Source organism: Trachurus trachurus (genome assembly GCF_905171665.1).
Source record: "Trachurus trachurus genome assembly, chromosome: 7".
Classification (NCBI taxonomy): Eukaryota; Metazoa; Chordata; class Actinopteri; order Carangiformes; family Carangidae; genus Trachurus; species Trachurus trachurus.
The window spans coordinates 30,871,675-30,889,621 of record NC_139901.1 but is presented as its reverse complement, the minus strand read 5'-3'; the positions used below and the strand labels follow the sequence as shown (position 1 = coordinate 30,889,621).

Below are 17,947 nucleotides of genomic sequence, written 5' to 3'. Positions count from 1 at the left end.
ATGGTTAGAATTTAGACATTTTAAGTTATTTGTTGAGGTTTTAATGCATATTTTTGTGTATTATTGCAGTATATGAAATACGTTTATATTAAGCTGTGATTGTATTGTGTGAAATTGTGGTCCTCGTATGTAACGGAAATAACGTTTAACGGTTATCTAGGCTATAATGTTACATGTGCACTCATCTGCAGCATCTCCTCTCCTCTTCATTTGGTTCTGTTGTTACTGTTTAAAAGAGTCAGAATAGAAGGAAGGGTCGGATCGAGAGCAGCATTAATTTACAAGTTTAATCTGCACCAATTAGCCTACACTTTTTCTGAATAAATGTGTGCTCGGGCCACAGACTGTACTATAGGCTACCAGCTCTTCCCTTGGCTCAGTCATCGAACCGGGCAGAACACGACCGGACACACCGGGTTCGGAAAACATGAACACAAAGCCTGGCTATGTTGAGCCTCCTTCGCAGTACAGGCCAGAGGAGTCAGTGGTGTTGTTGTTTTTTTCCTCTGCCTTTATTTTGAAGGGACAGCTGGAAAGAGACGGGTAGGCTACGCGGAGATAAAGTGAGGGGGGATTGACACGCAGTTCCATTATTATCTGAAGCTTTCAGGCAACATTATCACCCCTAAAAATACTATATATAGGGGTGATAAATGAACGAGGAGGAGGGGAGAAAAAAAGACGTGTAAACGGCTATTGATTTTTCTAAACGGTTATGATTTGTTATCCGTGTACCCGTTTACACGTGTAGATGTTGACACCCCTAGGAGACACAGCGGCCGAGAGAGAAGATGTTACTGTAAAGTTCCTACTCGCCCGCCTTTCTTTTTACCAGGAACTCCTGCAGTGGAAACGCGGCTGTAGAGAACAACAACAACACACACATCAGAGAGCATGATAAGAGTTCAGTGCAGAGGAATCTACCTGATTCTTTCCAGGCTGCATCGGTCCCATGTGTCCAGGTGGTCCCCCAAAGGGAGTGGGTCCAAACCCAGGTACTGAGACAGATTACAAAACAGGACGTCAACATGATAGATAGATAGATAGATAGATAGATAGATAGATAGATAGATAGATAGATAGATAGATAGATAGATAGATAGATAGATAGATAGATAGATAGATAGATAGATAGATAGATAGATAGATAGATAGATAGATAGATAGATAGATAGATAGATAGATAGATAGATAGATACTTTTATTGTCATTTGTCATTGTCAAGTGCATCTCCTGCAGTGCAAAAACTCTTAAAAACATAAAAAAAATAAAAAAATAAAACACACATTAACCACTCATCATTACTCAGCATTAAGTGCAATCAGTGCTTTGGGGGTAAAAACTGTTCTTAAATCTGTTTGTGGTGGCTTTAATTGTCCTGTATCTCCTGCCAGAGGGGAGTAGCTCAAACAGACAGTGACCAGGATGTGTTGTGTCTTTGAGGATCTTTTTTTGCCTTTGTGAGACAGCAGGAGCTATTAAGTTAATTCAAAGTGTAGAGAGTGCAGCCGACGATCTTTTGGGCAGTGGTTATGACCTGCTGATGTTTTTTCCACCGACTGAAGGAGTGAGCAGTGTTAATGTTTGTGACGGGACTCACAGATGAAGGACGACGGGCCCATGTTGGGAGAACGAGGTTTGGAGGCAGCAGAGAAATACTCCACAGCTTTCTTGAATCTGTCCACCTTGTCCTCCATACGAGACTGTGGGAGGAGCCAAACACCCTGCTCATTACATCACATCATGACATCATGACAGGCGACATGAGACGCCCTGGACGCACACATCACAGTCTCCACATGTAGAGGAGTCTGTAAAACCTGGAGTCAACTTTTCCTCCTCAAGTCTGAATGAACTTCATGTGCAAATAACAACGAGATCAAAAGATCCTGAAAACTTATTTTGTCTTAATCTGACTCCAGGTCAGTAAAATAACCTGCATGTGTTCAATATTTAGGGCAGCCCCCCAAATAGTCGACCTAGAAGTCATTAGTCAACCTAGATTACATTGGTCGATTGGTCCCAGGACAAAAAAACAAAAACCAACACTTAGAGCCGTGTCTCATCAAAATTAAGTCAAAATCTAAATGCCTGAACTGTGTATGAACGGCTAGAGGGCTTTTAATTTGAAGGGCCAGATACAGGAAGTTGTGACACTCACTGTCAGTTTTTTGCGATATCGTGGTTGTTATAGACAGTTGACTAATAATCTCATGTTGATGTTGAATCTGTCGATTATTTAAACGATTAATCGATTAGTTGTTTGGTCAATAAAATGTCAAAATAAAATTTTTAAAACATCAATCAGTGTTTCCCAAACCACCAGATGTCGTCCTCAAATGTCTTGTTTTGTCCACAAACCAAAGAGAGACTCAGTTTATTGTCATAAGGGAACAAAGAAACCAGAAATATTCACATTTAAGGAGCTAGAATCAGAGGATTTGGACTTTTTTTCTTAAAAAAAACTACTCAAACCGATTTTTAGATTATCAAAATAGTTGACGATTAATTTAATAATCGATTATTGTGGCGGCTCTACACCTGACCCACCTGTGACTGTTTGAAGACATCTCTGGCGATGGCGTCGAGGTTTCCCAGGTCTTTGATGGAGGAGACGTACTCGGAGACGGCCTTAATCACCACCTCACAGGGCGGCAGCACCAGCTGATGAGCTCGCACCTGCAACACAACAACACAAACACAGTGAAGAGAAGCAGCTGTGAAGCTCTGCAGCGTCTCCTCGTGGTGAACTGGACCTAGACCTAGGTTGTGAAGCAGCAGCATCATCACACTGGGACTCACTAACGGGTTAAACTGGTCTCACTTCATTCCTGCTGGTTTGTATTGGTATCAGGAAATATACCAGAATCAGTATGATTAGTGATCGATCAGCTCCCCATGAATGACAGTGTTTTCAGGATTACGTGTCGTTAGTGCTGCACAATTAAACACAACATGGTCAAATCAAAATAAACTATGATTATAATATATTATATACTGTATACATGTTTGTATAATCAGATAAAGACTTTACCACCGACATATCAACACGTTTCTCAGGCTGCTGCTTTTTTTCTAAACGTCACTGAGTCTCATTAACATAGATAAAATAAAACATATTTGTCCTGATTAGGGATGTGAATGTGTACACGTGTAAACGTTTACACGGAATGAAACAGTAAAAGTTTTTTAAAAATCCCTAAACGATACATGCAATTTTTTATACATACAGTGTTTCCCACAGTTTTGCAATGAGACTGTGGCGGGAGGTCGGATCGCTTTTGCCGCGCACTGCTGTCATGCATGCGCGCTTCTCTCTCTGTGTGTGAACAGTAATAATGGAGAAAGAGCGCTATGCGGAGATGAATGAACGGAACGATATTGTGTTGGTCGAGCCAAAAGCCGAAAAATATATTCGTTGCGGACGTAATATATGTACTGACATTGACCCGAATATAAGACAGTATTCTTTCCGTCGAAAAAAGTCTGAACAAGACGGGTTGTCTTACATTCGGGGTCTAGATATTTATGTACCTATGCAAATCAGCAGGTGACACCAAACAACGTGCAACGGCCGCGTCGTCTCACCCCCAATTTCCACCGGGTCCGTCAGCACCGATCGGTGATCGCTGCCGCTCTAATCAATGAGAGCATTTTCCACCGGGCTCACCGCGGCACGACTCTCTTTTTTACAGCCTAATAAATGGGCAAGTTCATTTGTTTCATGTATATGTTGTCGTGTGTGGAAACGAGTTGGAAAATGATGAAGATTCACTGATTAGAGAGCATCAGCTCCTAAACAACACAGGCTTTTATTGTGAAAGAGCAGCTCTTTTATTGTGAAAGAGCAGCTCTTTGAGGGTCTATGGGCAGAGAATGTTGTTATGATGCTATGTAAAACTGTTTGTAAAAATGGGCTATACAAATAAAATTGCCTTGCCTCTTTTATTGTGAAAGAAGAGCTCTTTTATTGTGAAAGAGCAGGTCTTAGCAGCAGGAAATTAGCAGAGATGAAGGACGTTGATTAGGAAACGGGACTGGGAAACATAAATTAGATCTAAGGACATTAAAGGAGCTCCTGGTTGTGTCGACCTCCCGACAACAGTTTGATCAACAACAGAACGACACTGTTAGATCTGACGACGTGTGTGTGTGTGTGTGGTGTGTGTAGGACGCTGGGTACCTTGAGAGAAGCTAGTGGGTGTTCTGGTCCCAGCAGACTCCAGTGGAAGGCAGCCAGGTCCTCATCAGGCAGAATATGGTTTCCTGCAAGACGGAGACACTGTCAAACGTTTGTCTACAACAACACAACACAACACACACACAGCTACACACAACGGAGAATTGACCCTTTGCACGTGACATTGGTTCTTAAAACTGGTTCCAAGCACCAACTCCTTGCTGGGCTAGAGCTAAGAACTGGTTCCTCCAGGGGCGGGCGGCGGGGTTACATGAGCAACACGACCAGTGCAAGGATATACAAACACGTTATCGATGCCGTTTTAAGTTAGTTTATCCAAAGACGGTTTATAAACGAAGACCTTCCATGAGGAGTCAGCTTCCTGTATGCATGTCACGTGGGCTTCTGCACGGCCACGCCCCTTTAGGGAGACCAGAGGCAGCCTGGAGTGTAGTCTATTGACTCCAATGGGACAATTTAACGTGAACACCGATTATGGTCGAGTCTTTCTCCCCACAGTCACTGAAGTAAATGTTGGACTCATTTTTCACAAGCCACATCTCTTCTAAACAGTTTGACACGAAAATGGCAATTTTCAGACAGACACATCAGGAGAAAATCCACTTTGTTCACGACCCATCTCTGTCTCTACGACACACTCTCGCCAGATTTGGCACAGATCTCCGAGGCAACGTCAAACAAACGGCCGCGAACTCCCGTGAAAATGATTTAAATTATTTTTGTCATGCTAAATATTACTGTTAGTAGTGTAAATATTTAATGTTACCATAAGAAAATATAAACATCTCACTTTCATCTACCTACAAATTGTATAAATCCACACACACGTTCACAGAACGAGGTGGGGTGACGGTTGACCACGCCCCTTTTAGAGAGACAGGAAGTGTATACCATTTCTATCATTGGAGCAGCAGTATCTTTCCGTATATTGAATATCTTTGGTTTATCTACAGTGTATAGTCGATGTAAACACAGTTGAAGCTAACTAGCTGAGCTACATGCTGTGGCTAACAACAGCCAACGCTCGTATTAAACATAGCACCGTCACAACGTAGTTGCCGTCGGCCGATCGCGGCGTTTACAGCGAAGACGGATTCCTGTTTTCTTTTATTTTTCAGCCGGATTTAATCAGAGAATGATCACTAATTAGACAGACGTCGGGTCAGGTCTTCAACACCCACGTGTCGGACCAGGTTTTAATTTCCAGGTCCGTTAACTGTAGTTAGCAGCAGCAAAGACAGGAGCAGCTGCTGTATGGGGAGTGTGGCTCTGACTTGACGTTACCTCCTTAGCTACCAGTGGAAAAGCAAACACAGAAAACTGAGATATTCTACGGCGAATAACAAAAAAACAAACAGAATATTGCAACGGATGAGTAGATATTCTATTTAAAATAAGTGATAATGCTGTGAGGTTGTAATGTGAAGTGATCGAGTCACATTGTTGGACGGGACCCAAACAGTCCATAGACAGTACATTATCACTGAGCACTTTCTGCCGTCCGTCATGGCGTCGCCTCTCGCGCCACGTGATGATTGTGACGTGTCTGCAAAGGGTCAATATGACCGTTATCGATAATAGTGACAAAAATCATCACAGATATTCTTAAGTGCAACGAAAGCTACCTAACCAGGAAATGTTCCTTCAGTGCAAGCTAACATGTCTGCTGAAGTTTTTCAAAATAACCAAAACAATAATATTCAGTAGTTTTCATGTAGGATGTAATGTTTTCTGTCTCAGAGTTCATGCTTTTAAATAAATCTGGCTACAACATGGATCTCCTCCTGGAAAACACTCAGACATCCAGAATAAGTCGGTAATAAAGGTCGACATGTGAAACACAAGCAGAGTATGTGACGTAGGGCTGGGTATTGTTGAGAATCTCACGATTCGATTCGATTTCGATTCATTAGGTCACGATTCGATTCGATATCGATTCGATTCGATATTGATTGAAATGCTTCGATATCGATTCAGTATCAAGCAGAAATACACAAATAAGAGTACCAGATTTTTTTTTTTTTAAATAATTATTTGTTTAGTTTCATGCCTTATGAACAGCCATAGTATAACTCATAGCATAACAAAATATGACACTGCTTTAACACTGAACTACAGTGCAGCTAAATTTAAATTAGGCTATGTGTTACTTTCCTCTTGGAAAATAACTCATAACATTTTGAGTAATAAAACAATACAAAACAATATTATTAATAATAGCCTACTGCACAACTGAAAATATTGTAGCGACCCCGCAGTAATGTTCTTGTTATGATGTTTAAGTTCTGTGATTTCTGACTGACTGTCAATGTGTATGGTACGGGCAGGTGGGATGAGAAACTGAGGGGCTGGGGTGAGTGTGAGGAAGACAGAGTCCTGTCTGTGTGTAGGTGAGTGAGTGAGGAGGAGCAGAGGAAGAAGTGAGAGCAGCTGTCAGATAAGTTTGTGTTATGTTGTTGACTTGTCGTCGGGTCTGACGCTACAATATCAATAACAACGTGTGCTTAACACAAGGGGGCAGTTGTCGGTCTGACTTTAGCTTTTTCGCGGCACGGAGAAATGCGCATCTGGTGGCTCAACCTGGTCAGTGGGTGCTTGAGCACCGGAGCACCCACGGAATCGGCGCCTACAAATACAAAATGAATCCCCACATCTGCTTTCAGGTTTGAAGGCGCTGGCTTAACGCTGCTGCTGCTACTCACTCCCATATTGTTATGGTTTGGTCTAGTGCGGCCCCCGTCCGTACAGCGCGAATCACACGAGGGTGTTGCTCGCAGCGCCCCCACTGGCCAGGGGCTTGAATCGATTCAGAAGATTGCTGAATCGATATTGAATTGCAGAGAAAAGAATTGCAATGCATTGCTGAATCGATATTTTTACCCAGCCCTAATGTGACGTTTAATGTGAGTGAAATTAAATAAACTCGTCTCCAGCTGTCTGTCCCTCGCGCTCATATACTTGTGATTTTTCTCTTTTCTTTCCGCCGTGGTTACAATCTACATATGGTCGGCAGTGTCAGGTCGCTATGGTAACACCTCAAACCTGAGGACGCACTGAGCTCAACATCAAAGACTGAGGAGTTCTGTTAAATATTAACAAGTGTGGGTAACGTAGATTCATCCACATTAATATGAGACTTTTTTATTGTCGCAGAATTTTTCGTTCTGCCGATGGAGAAACTCCTCGTTGTCCCTTTAAACGTTTGATATAGATGACACTTAATGACTTAAATATTTCAAACACTTCCCCCAGTGGATTAATAACTGGTTAGTAATGTAATTATATTTTGACTATATTTGATTTTACACATTCATAGTGTTGTGAAATTTATTGATGCATAATAATTGTGATGATCCTAACACCGTGATTATTTCTCTGACAATAATCGTACCAAGAAAATCCAAAATAATCGTGACATCCCTAATCCTGAGTGTGTGTCGGCTCCTCACCCAGCAGAGCAGCAAAGCAGGGCAGGTGCTGAGTCTTGAGCCCGAGCTGCCTGGCGGCCTCAGACAGCAGGTACTGGTGTGTGGTCAGGTTCTTTCCGTTCCAGCTCAGTTTGAGCGCGTGCGATGAGAAGTAGGCGGGTACGTTGCAGAGGGCGAACTCAGAGTCCTGAGCGATCAGACCGGCAAACCCATAGTCCCTGTAGAGAGACAGCACTTCCTGGTGGTGGTCCTCCAGAGTCTGTACGACCTGCACACACACACAGAGAGAGAGAGAGAGAGAGAGAGAAAGAGAGAAAGAGAAAGATAACAGTCAGCTGCTGCGTCACGGAAACACAAATCGAGTCTGGGTGTAGCGCCACGCTTCATCTGACCAGGAGGTTTTAGGTTCTTCCTGTTCATCATGTTGTAAAGTCAAACCACCACAGTGAGAATTAGTCAGTTCATCAATCACATACGTCGCTGAGTGACAGAAAATCAATGCAGTAGTTTCACAAAAGCAGATCCTGAACCCCTACAACTTGTTTTGTGTCTGATTATCTTGAGCCTCGTTTCCACTGTCAGTACGGTACCGCACAGTACGGTTGGTACGGGTACGGTACGGTTCGGATATGGTCAGCTTTGCGTTTCCATTGTATAAAGGGGACCTTCAGGGGTGGTTGACTAAAGGCCGCCACACACCGCCCCGACTATTGCCGACCAGAGCGATTGATATAACAGAGTGGCGATAGGACTCCCATAGAAATACAGACCAATTTTAAGTCATAAAGTGTTAATAATCTTTGCCATGTACAGTAACCATGTTGATTTAACAAAATAAAATGTATTAGACTGATCGGTTCATTGTAAAACATTTATTTATCTACGTAAATGTGGTGATTTCAGTACGTAGCCCAGAGGCAGTCCTGCTCACTTTTCATTCAGACAAAACTGTTGCGACTGCCACAGTTGTTAAATTTCATCAATGAGACCAACATTAATCTGCTAAAAAGAATTTAACCAGCCAGCGGTAAACCTCTAAAAGCATGCAGATACGTTACTTGGCTCGTTTTCTCCCATGGGATGAGGATGGAGCTCATTTCTGTTAGCCCGTCTATGGTGTTTTGGTGTTTTACATTATACGTTAGCATTAAGCGAGCGGACTTTATGCTTAGTCGTGACACTGGCTGTGTGTGTTTTGAACGTTGTTTCAAACTATGTGGGTTTGATTGAACATCTTTGATGCTGCTTTACTCCTCTTTTTATTTTATGTGCCATGCATTTTTACTGTAGGGCAGGCTAGGACACTAGTAGCCACTGGCTCGCGGTCCGGTTGTGTTGTTGTGCTGAAAAAATCTTTCTGTTTGTTGTTATTCCAGTAAACACCTGTCTGATCAATTCATCATGAAACTAACTGCTCCTCCCTCTCCCTCACTTATGGAGGTGAGAGCCAGTGCTGCTGATACCTGACATATAACATTGTAAAATAAAAAAAATAATTCATAAACCACTGAAAAGAACGGATATTATCATAATTTTTGCTGCACCGGTCGTTTCCAGATCAGACTCCACGAGGAGCGAGGGCGTCTCCACCCTGATGGAGCAGAGCTGTTGCTCAGGAGAGCTCCAGGATTAGAGCAGAACCGTTACGTTAATCTAGTTAATCAACGTCTGTGTTAATCAATGTGAAAACTCAATAATTACATCCAGTCATTAAAAATCTACTTAATGAGCTGGTAATGAAACGTTCGTCTTTCAAATGAATGGGATGTGGGACAGAAACGGGACCGGACGGCTCCTCCTCATCCTGAGGAAACTGCTTCACCAGAAGATCTGCTTAGTGTTTTTATTGGATTTTCAGCCTCTGATATAAAACTTAAAGAGGAACTATGTAAGATTCAGACTAATTGTGAGTGTTCAAAATTAACTATAGAGTCCCGTCTTTCCTCCTCTGTGTCTCTAACCCTCCTCTCCTCCATGTGCATTTGTTCTCAACGAAGCCGGTGAGAAATCAATCCATGGAGCGGTGGGGCTGTCAGTTTTTAGAAAAATGAGGTTCGAACGAATATATTGAATGACCCGTAATTCGTTCGGATATATTCGAATATTACCCCCCCCCCCCCCGCACCGCCGGCGCCGCAGCACACACAGTCGCTGTGTTTTATTTTGAAAATTGACCGGATACTCTCGTTGTTTCATGTTTGACTTCCTGCCCGGCTTGACGCGATTGCTCGCGGCTTTCTTCCGTTCCGCGGCGCTATGCAGGCACTGGGCACTGCAGCCAAAGACGGTAAATAGAGTATCTTTCCTACAGCCTGCATATCGAGCAGGTCATTACTGCTCGAATACGAACTTTTCCCCCCACATTCGAACGAATATTCGAATGTCGAATAAAAAGTGACAGCTCTATGGAGCGGTGGATAAAGTTATTTATCATCTACCATGTTACCATGTGTATATCTGTGTAGTCTTATCTGTCATAAACAAGAGATTACGGGTTACGAGCCGTGTCACGTTTGTGTGGCGGTGCCACAGAGACGAGAGCTGGGACACCGGGTCGGAGGCTCTGATCTTAGAAGACGACGAGATGCTAGGTGGAAGGCAGAGAGCCCCCATTCTCTCCTTTTTCACCTAAAAGAACCTGGTGCTGGTTCAGAGCTGGTTATATCTTCCGACAGCAATCACTTACATAGAGTGTTTGGTCTGAAACACGGGTCTGTCAGTCACTCTGCTCTGCTGTAAGCCGAGGAGAAAACTTTCCTTGTATCCTACAACCTTTATCCAATGAGGAGAGAGAACGGCATAAAGGGGCGGTCCTCTCTGTGTGTGCAGCCAAGGGATGCGCGTGAATGTGGTGACGTAGGGACGAGGGCGGGGACTGCTAACTCCATCGGCTGACAGGAAGTTAGACAAAACCACCGGATCGCTTACTTCTGCTGTAAGCGTCATCACATCGCGCTCGCTCAGAAGCACAACCACAAAGATGGAAGACTCAGCGTGATGCTCTCGTCTTTAGGGGCCTACATCTCAACCCAGAGGCAGAAAACACAAATATTGCTGGCTACCTGTCGTAGCTGTTCCTGTTTTGGTCAGGTGACCCCGCCCCCAGTCCCTCGCGTCATCGGTTCGATTGCACTCAGAACTCGGAAAGATCCGCGTCGGAAATTCTGACTTCCAAGGTAAATGCGTTTCATTGCGCAACCTCGGAAAACATGGCCGGCCACAGTAAGCAAAAAGTAGTTACTGCTGGGGAAGAAGATTAGCTACTTGAGGGAGAGAGAGAAAGAGAAACGGCACTTCTGCAACACAGTCTTGAACGCACCAGTGAGGGGAATCCTGCATGCGTCATAGCGAGCCGTGCAGATGTCAACTCTTGCTGCAGTACGCGTGGAACTAGACTATATTCCCTTTTCCATAACTTCTCCCTTGCTTAAATGTCTAGGTTGGAAAATAAATAGTCTAAATAAATAAAAACCTCTCACGGTGTGCGACACCATTTTGCTTTGACGTAATTCTGACCGACTTGGGCTGCTTGGATCCTACCCGAGTTCAAGGGCCGTTCTATTGCATTTTTCCGATTCGGAGGTCAGATCTTTCCGAGTTCCGAGTGCAATCGAACGCAGCGTTATCTCTGGAGCAGATCTGAGTTGGTTCTGGCTGGGAACCAGTTTTAAGAACCAAGAACTGGTGTTAAGGCCGTGGAAAAGCAAAGAACCGGTGCTAAGTCAGACACTGGGACACTGAACCAGCACTGGAACCAGTTTGGTGGAGAAGGGCCGTACCTGTAACAAGTTACAAGTTAATTATTGAACTATCACTGTTACTCTGAAGCTGTTTAATTACAGTAAATAAATTAGCATAGTTAAGGTAAAAAAATCCTGCATCATTCCTCTTTAATACATAAAGAAATATATATTTTTGCAAACTGTCACACAGATTAGGTGGGATGGACGTGCACCACGTGGAGATGAGCAGGAGCAGCAGTGCACGTCATCATATAGGTGAATTATAAAGTGAAGCTGCAGAAACAGGTACAGAAACCTTTCTATTGGCTGTAGTTGTTGTAACGTGTCAACTACAGCCTTTTGCATGTGAACTCCAAAATAAATACATCATTGTTTGGACTGAGTAAATAAAGCTTTAGGTTACGACTCATGACTCAACCTAACACTTAATGTTAAAGTTAATCGGTCACATTGAAAGATTTTTACTTAAAACACATTTCTTTATGTCACTTAGTCCTGTAACATGTCACTCATTTACCTTTCTATATTCTATATCAGATTTTATGCTAATATGTCAATAGTAGGTCAAATGCATAAAAATTAAAACTATTAATTTAATACTTTAATCTTTCATGAACTCTAATTGAGAAGAAGCATGAAATGAAACCAGTAGTAGAAGAGCAGCCCTGTCAGGCTCTGGGGTCTATAAATAGTCCTTCCACTCAGCAGCGGTTCAACAATGTATGAAAGGTTCACTGGGTTCATGTTATGTAATATATATATAGGAGGAGGCTAGGCTAGACTGGGTCATGTTGTAAAGCACAGGTTTGTATATACACACACACATACAGACACACACAGACACGGAGAGAGCAGCCTCGGCCTCACACTGCTAAAATATCTGTTGCACTGGAAACATGTCTCCTCCCAGTAGACCATCCCAGTTACATCATGAGAGCAGAGCAGATCGGGCTGCAGCAGGAAGAGGAGGAGGAGGAGGAGGAGGAGGAGGAGGAGGATCCATCATCCAGGACCCAGAGTGACTGACCAACCCGGGCGGACCTAGACCGGTACCGGTACTGGTGGACGGACTCACTCTGACTAAACTGGACGGAGCTAAAGCAGCAGCGTGGATGATGTAAGCTACAGGCCGGTTGTTACGTTACAGGACATGACCACAATACAACACAACAGTTCACACACACACACACAGCCGTTGTTATTATTCAGGGCTCCAGACTCGGTTTGTTTTTTACTAGAAGCACAGGGAGGGACCCCCCCTCTAACTTAACATATTAGGAGCTCAGGCAGAAAATGTAGAGATGACGAACACTGTAAAAATCAACTTGCAAAGCAAATATTCACATTTCCTCTTCATTCATAATCCTCACACACATTAACCTGACACCTGTGATGATGACAGATATCAGATTCTCTCTGGGTCCCTTCTACGTTTCACCAGCTTTTAGAGAAAAATCCAGCAACTAAACTGGCTGCACATGCGCAAATAGATGAAACATTTACTCTCGAATTTGAGTCTGGAGCGCTGATTATTATCATCATCATTATATACAGTATATACAGCTCTGGAAAAAATTAAGAGACCACTTCAAAATGATCAGTTCCTCTGGTTTTACTATTCATAGCTATGTGTTTGAATAAAATGAACACGTTTGTTTGATTCTATAACCTACTGACAAAATTTCTCCCAAACTGGAAATAAAAATAGTGTCATTTAGAGCATCTATTTGCAGAAAATGTCAACAGGTCAAAATAACAAAAAAATTCTGGTGTTTTCAGACCTTGTATAATGCAAAGAAAACAAGTTCATATTCGTTTTAAAACAACACAACACTACTTTTTAAACTTAGGAAGAGTTTAGGAATCAAAATTGGTGGAATAATCCCAATTTTTAATCGCAGCAGTGTTTTCTTTTTATTTATTTATAATCTTTCTTCCTCAATAAATATGATTTGGTTCAGGTGTTCAGCTAAGTAGAGTGAGGTGTGCTTGTGTTGGAGTTCAATAGACACTGGAATCGATGGCTGCCATTAATACATGTAGAGAAGCCGATTTATTAAGAACATTTTGGAGTGATCTCTATTTTTTTCCAGAGCTGTATATATTTACTGTAGAATTTGAGTCTGGAGAGCTGATTATTATCATTATATAATGCAGTTTATTCATTTTAAAACAACACAACGCTACTTTTTAAACTTAGGAAGAGTTTAGAAATCAAAATTGGTGGAATAATCCCAATTTTGAATCGCATCAGTGTTTATTCATAATCTTACAGGTGATCAGCTAAGTAGAGTGAGGTGTGCTTGTGTTGGAGTTCAATAGACACTGGAATCGATGGCTGCCATTAATACATGTAGAGAAGACGATTTATGATCTCTATTTTTTCCAGAGCTGTATATGCTGTATATTTACTGTAGAATTTGAATCTGGAGCGCTGGTTATTATTATTATCATCATCATCATTATTATATACATGAACAACAGTGTATAGCTCACCCGCACTCTGAAGCGGAACATGGCGAGGCGGACGCAGTGGCTGAGGCAGGCCGGGGGCAGGAACCATGCCCGGGGAGGCGGGGTGGCCTTGCTGCCGACGTGGTTGACTATCAGCTGCGCCGTCTGCCGCTGGCCCTGGGCTCGCCGCGCCCACTCGGGCCAGCGCTCCTTCCCCAGCGTGCCGTTGAACACCACGACCAGCTCCAGGCCGCCCTGGTACAGGCAGGCCTGCGACAGCGCGGCCAGGTAGCCCAGCATGGCGTTCCACTCGCCGCCGCACACCCAGTCCGTCTGGTAGCCGCCGTACAGCCGCTGCAGGCCGGAGTCAGCGTCGATCAAGATCCTGGCGGGCGGAGGCAGCGGCGGGGGAGGCATGGGCCCGCCGGGGTGATGTGGGTGGTGCGGATGGTGGTGGTGGTGTGGATGGTGTGGATGGTGGTGTGGATGATGGTGGTGGTGGTGAGGAGGGGGCTGGCGAGCCGCGGTCCGGGCGAGCTTCAGCAGGTCCACCGGGACCGCAGCTCCGGGACACCGCTTCTCTAGGTACTCTTGGAAACCCTGCACTCCCATGACGGTGTTGTTGAGCCGGTGTGTCTGGCCGGGAGCGGGCTCCGAGTAGGTTCTGTACGCCGTGGTGGTGGTTGGTGGTTTGGTGGTGTAGGGAGGGTGGGGGGCTGCAGCTAGCTGTGCACCCCAGGCAGAGCTAACTGGTCTCCGGTGTAGTGACTAAAACTGTAGTTTCGTTAACCCTGCAAACACAACAACTCCTCTGTCTGTCTGTGTATGTGTGTGTGTGTCACAGCCAGTGAAATGAGTCACTACGCTGCTGCACGACCCTGTCTGTCTGTCAGCCGAACCTCTGTCCCGGTTCCGACTGATCCAAAATATAAAATAAAAATTTAAAAAAGAAAAAAAAGGCCCCAAATGTTCTCTCTTTCTTTCAGTTTTGGTTGTGGCGGTGGCTGCTGCTCGGTTTAGTGTCCATCCCTCCTCCTGTGGTGGTGGATTATTATTTTTGGTGAGATGCCAGCAGCAAGGCCAGGCCAGGCCGGGGCCAGGCCAGTGCAGCTACAGCTACCAGCTACCTACAGCCAGAGAAAAAAGTTCCACATGTTTCTATTTCCTTCTTCTCCCATAATTTGGCTTTAACATTTAACACAACAACAACAACCACCACCACAGCAGCAGCAGCAGCCTTTCAGACGGGCAGCAGCAGCAGGTAACGGAACCGGAACCGTGGTGGCTGTAGCTGGGTGTGGGTGTTGTTGTTGTTGGTGGTGAGAAATGCCTGCAAAAATAATAATAATATTGTTTATACTAATAGTAATAATAGTGATCCTGCTGCTGGTTTTTTATGCACATGGAAAAAACACTGCGCATTAGTTAGTTAGTTAGTTTAGTTAGCAACCAACAGGCTGGATGATGGACATGATGGTACACCGAGCAGCTTGTTTCTAAAAAAAATAAAATAATAATAATTAATTAATTACAAATTAAAACTGTTTGGACTTTTTTGGTTCTGTTGGACCTCAGCACATGGATTAAAAACAGAACTAAGGAGCTGTGTGTCTGACTAAACTAACGGTGTGTTAGCCGTTAGCTCGTTAGCTGCTAACTGTTAGCCGCGTTAGCTCCTTAGCCGTTAGCCGCTAACTGGCAGGGTCCCCGGCGTGATTTGACGCGTCAACTCCCGAAGACAAGTCCGGGGTTTTTTTTAGGCTGGACACAGACACGACGACGCGGAATGAGATGATGATGGATGTTTTTAACGAAATAAAAAAGAAAAAGTAACTAAAATAAAAAATAAAAAACAAAAAAATAAAAGCCCGATGGTGCCTCCCTCGCTTTCTTCCACACTCACGGCTTCATGTTGCGGAGGGGAACGTTACTTCCAGGCGACATCAGCCATCTTGCGACTTCCTCGCGGCCCAGTGGAGTGGAGTCAGTGGGAGGAGGGAAAAGGCGGAGTGGAGGAGGAGGCGCCGCCGCCGCCGCAGGGGACGACGGGAGATGGAGTTCGATGACGACATCACGTCCGATTGGCGGCGCCGCTGTGAGCAGAGGAGAGAAAACTACAAGTACCAGCGGAGAGGGATAACGACGGTTGGATGGACCGGAGGTTAAAAAAAAAAAAAAAAAAGCAGGAGTAGAATTTCTCCAAGAGCTCCACAAGTGATTCAAGTAGAAACACCGGCATCCATGTGTACAAATATTTACCCGCTCAACATTAAAAAAAATATGACCCCTTAATATTCATAATTTAACGTCCGTAGTAGGTAAACGTTGATGCTAAAAAAAAAAAAAAAAAAAAGAAAAGAAAGAAATCTCTGCCTTTTAGTTGCTCTCAGTCTCATCTAATGCTCCAGCAGTGATGCAGGAGATAATATTAAGTAATGGAAAAAAAAAAAAAAAATAGGTGAGTTAACAGGTTAAAGATGAGTTAGTGGTGAGTTGGTTGAAACATGAATCTGTCTGAAGTGTAACAGGTAGAATGGCGTTGAGTCTGTCGCCCCCCGGTGGCCCAGTCCGGCTCAGCCTCTTGAAACAGACAGATGACTGTAACACAGTGATAGTAGTAAGTAGGCCAGCGGCCTCGGGGTCTGTTCAGGTTGGCATGGTGACACGGAGCCAGCTCCAAGTAATGCAGCTGCCCGGTGTCTGCCTGCGTTACATCCCCCCCCCCCTCCCTCTGTCTGTCTGTCTTCTCTCTCATCATCAGGGCTACACATGATGATAATAAAATAAACATCCTACAGACCGAGGCCTGACAGGAGCATGGGCCACCAGACAGGAGGGGCAACAACCCTGCTGCTGCCCTCCTTCCCACACCAGAGCAGGTCAGAGAGGGTTATCTGGTTGATTACTAGCCTAGAGACTATCAGAGCAGTGGTTAGTAGCCTATTTATTTATTTTTTACATTAGTCAAAGTCATTGTATTTGTCTTGGACAAAGGACAATGCTGCAAAACAGTACAGAAAAGCTCAAGTGCTAAAAACATGCAATAAATATCAACATGGTTGTCTCCAAGAATGTCTTAACATGAGGAGTATAGAAAACATAAACATTTGAGTGGTTGTTCCTGCACAGAGGAACACTGCATCTACTTCCTCAATTTAAAAGTTTGTATTCAGGGAAAAGTGCCTGAGTTGTGTCTGATAACATTTGCCTGCCTGATGGTGGCCTGCTCAACCAGAACTGGAGGAGGAGGAGAAGGATTAACTCAAATGAAGTCAAGTAGTTATTTATTTTATTACCACAAATCCTGCAAAACTTACTTTCAAATGACATAAAACTGCTGCAGAAAAGACACAGATTCACCAGAGAATCAGAATAGTCCAATGCAAATTAATCACAACACGGTTAAACATTGGTGCACGGTAGGAAGAAACAAACACATAAACATGCAAAGCAGAGAGTGAGCGATCACATTATGTCATTCATATGAGTCAATACATCTGAAAGTCTGTATCTTTAACACACTGCATGTGACAACATGAAGTGATGTGCAGAAGAACTCCCTCGGGGTCACAGAGCTGGTCTGCGTTGACTTAGTGAGAAACCACTAAATATAATACATGCATGATTAAAGTCAGTGAAATAAAAGAGGAAAGTGTCATTTGAATGTCACGTCTAAAAATATCACAAAGTGTCATTTGTGCTTTGCAAACAATAGTTTAATAAAATAAACAATTTTATTTCATATCAGGAGGTTGAAGGTTTTTAATTTAGGCTACCATTAAAAAAAAGCTTTAAACTTGGGTAGGGGTTGCAAAAGGGTGGGAAATTTCCGGTAAATTTCCAGAAACTTTCCATGGGAAATTAAGCTGGGGAATTTGGGAAATATTCCAAATTGGAAACTTTCCATGGGAATTATAGGGAATTTATGGGAATTCACTGGAAATTGGGGGTAAAAACAAACTGTATCATATCCAAACATAAATGTAAATATTTTGTTTTATCATGAGCAGACATCCATGCAAAATAATACAATTAAAAAACATGACATTTCAACAGATTTATTTGTGAGTAGAACCTTATCAAGTTCTTGTATGAATCAGTTCGTGTGTGTGTGTGTGTGT

General features: G+C 43.5%; 1 protein-coding gene across 1 annotated transcript in view; it reads right to left on the bottom strand.

Moving 5' to 3' along the window:
• The window catches only part of fam120c (family with sequence similarity 120 member C), a 31,797-nt gene extending 15,995 nt beyond the window's left edge, over nt 1-15,802 (bottom strand). The window contains exons 1-7 of the mRNA XM_083975394.1: nt 15,730-15,802; nt 13,869-14,953; nt 7,651-7,897; nt 4,184-4,266; nt 2,551-2,679; nt 1,601-1,703; nt 925-998 (exon numbers count right to left, since the gene is read on the bottom strand). Of these exons, the coding sequence (XP_083831520.1) occupies nt 925-998; nt 1,601-1,703; nt 2,551-2,679; nt 4,184-4,266; nt 7,651-7,897; nt 13,869-14,438 (1,206 nt within the window). The 5' untranslated portion in view covers nt 14,439-14,953; nt 15,730-15,802. The remainder of the gene's footprint in view (nt 1-924; nt 999-1,600; nt 1,704-2,550; nt 2,680-4,183; nt 4,267-7,650; nt 7,898-13,868; nt 14,954-15,729) is intronic.
• Between the last annotated feature and the right edge of the window lie 2,145 nt (nt 15,803-17,947).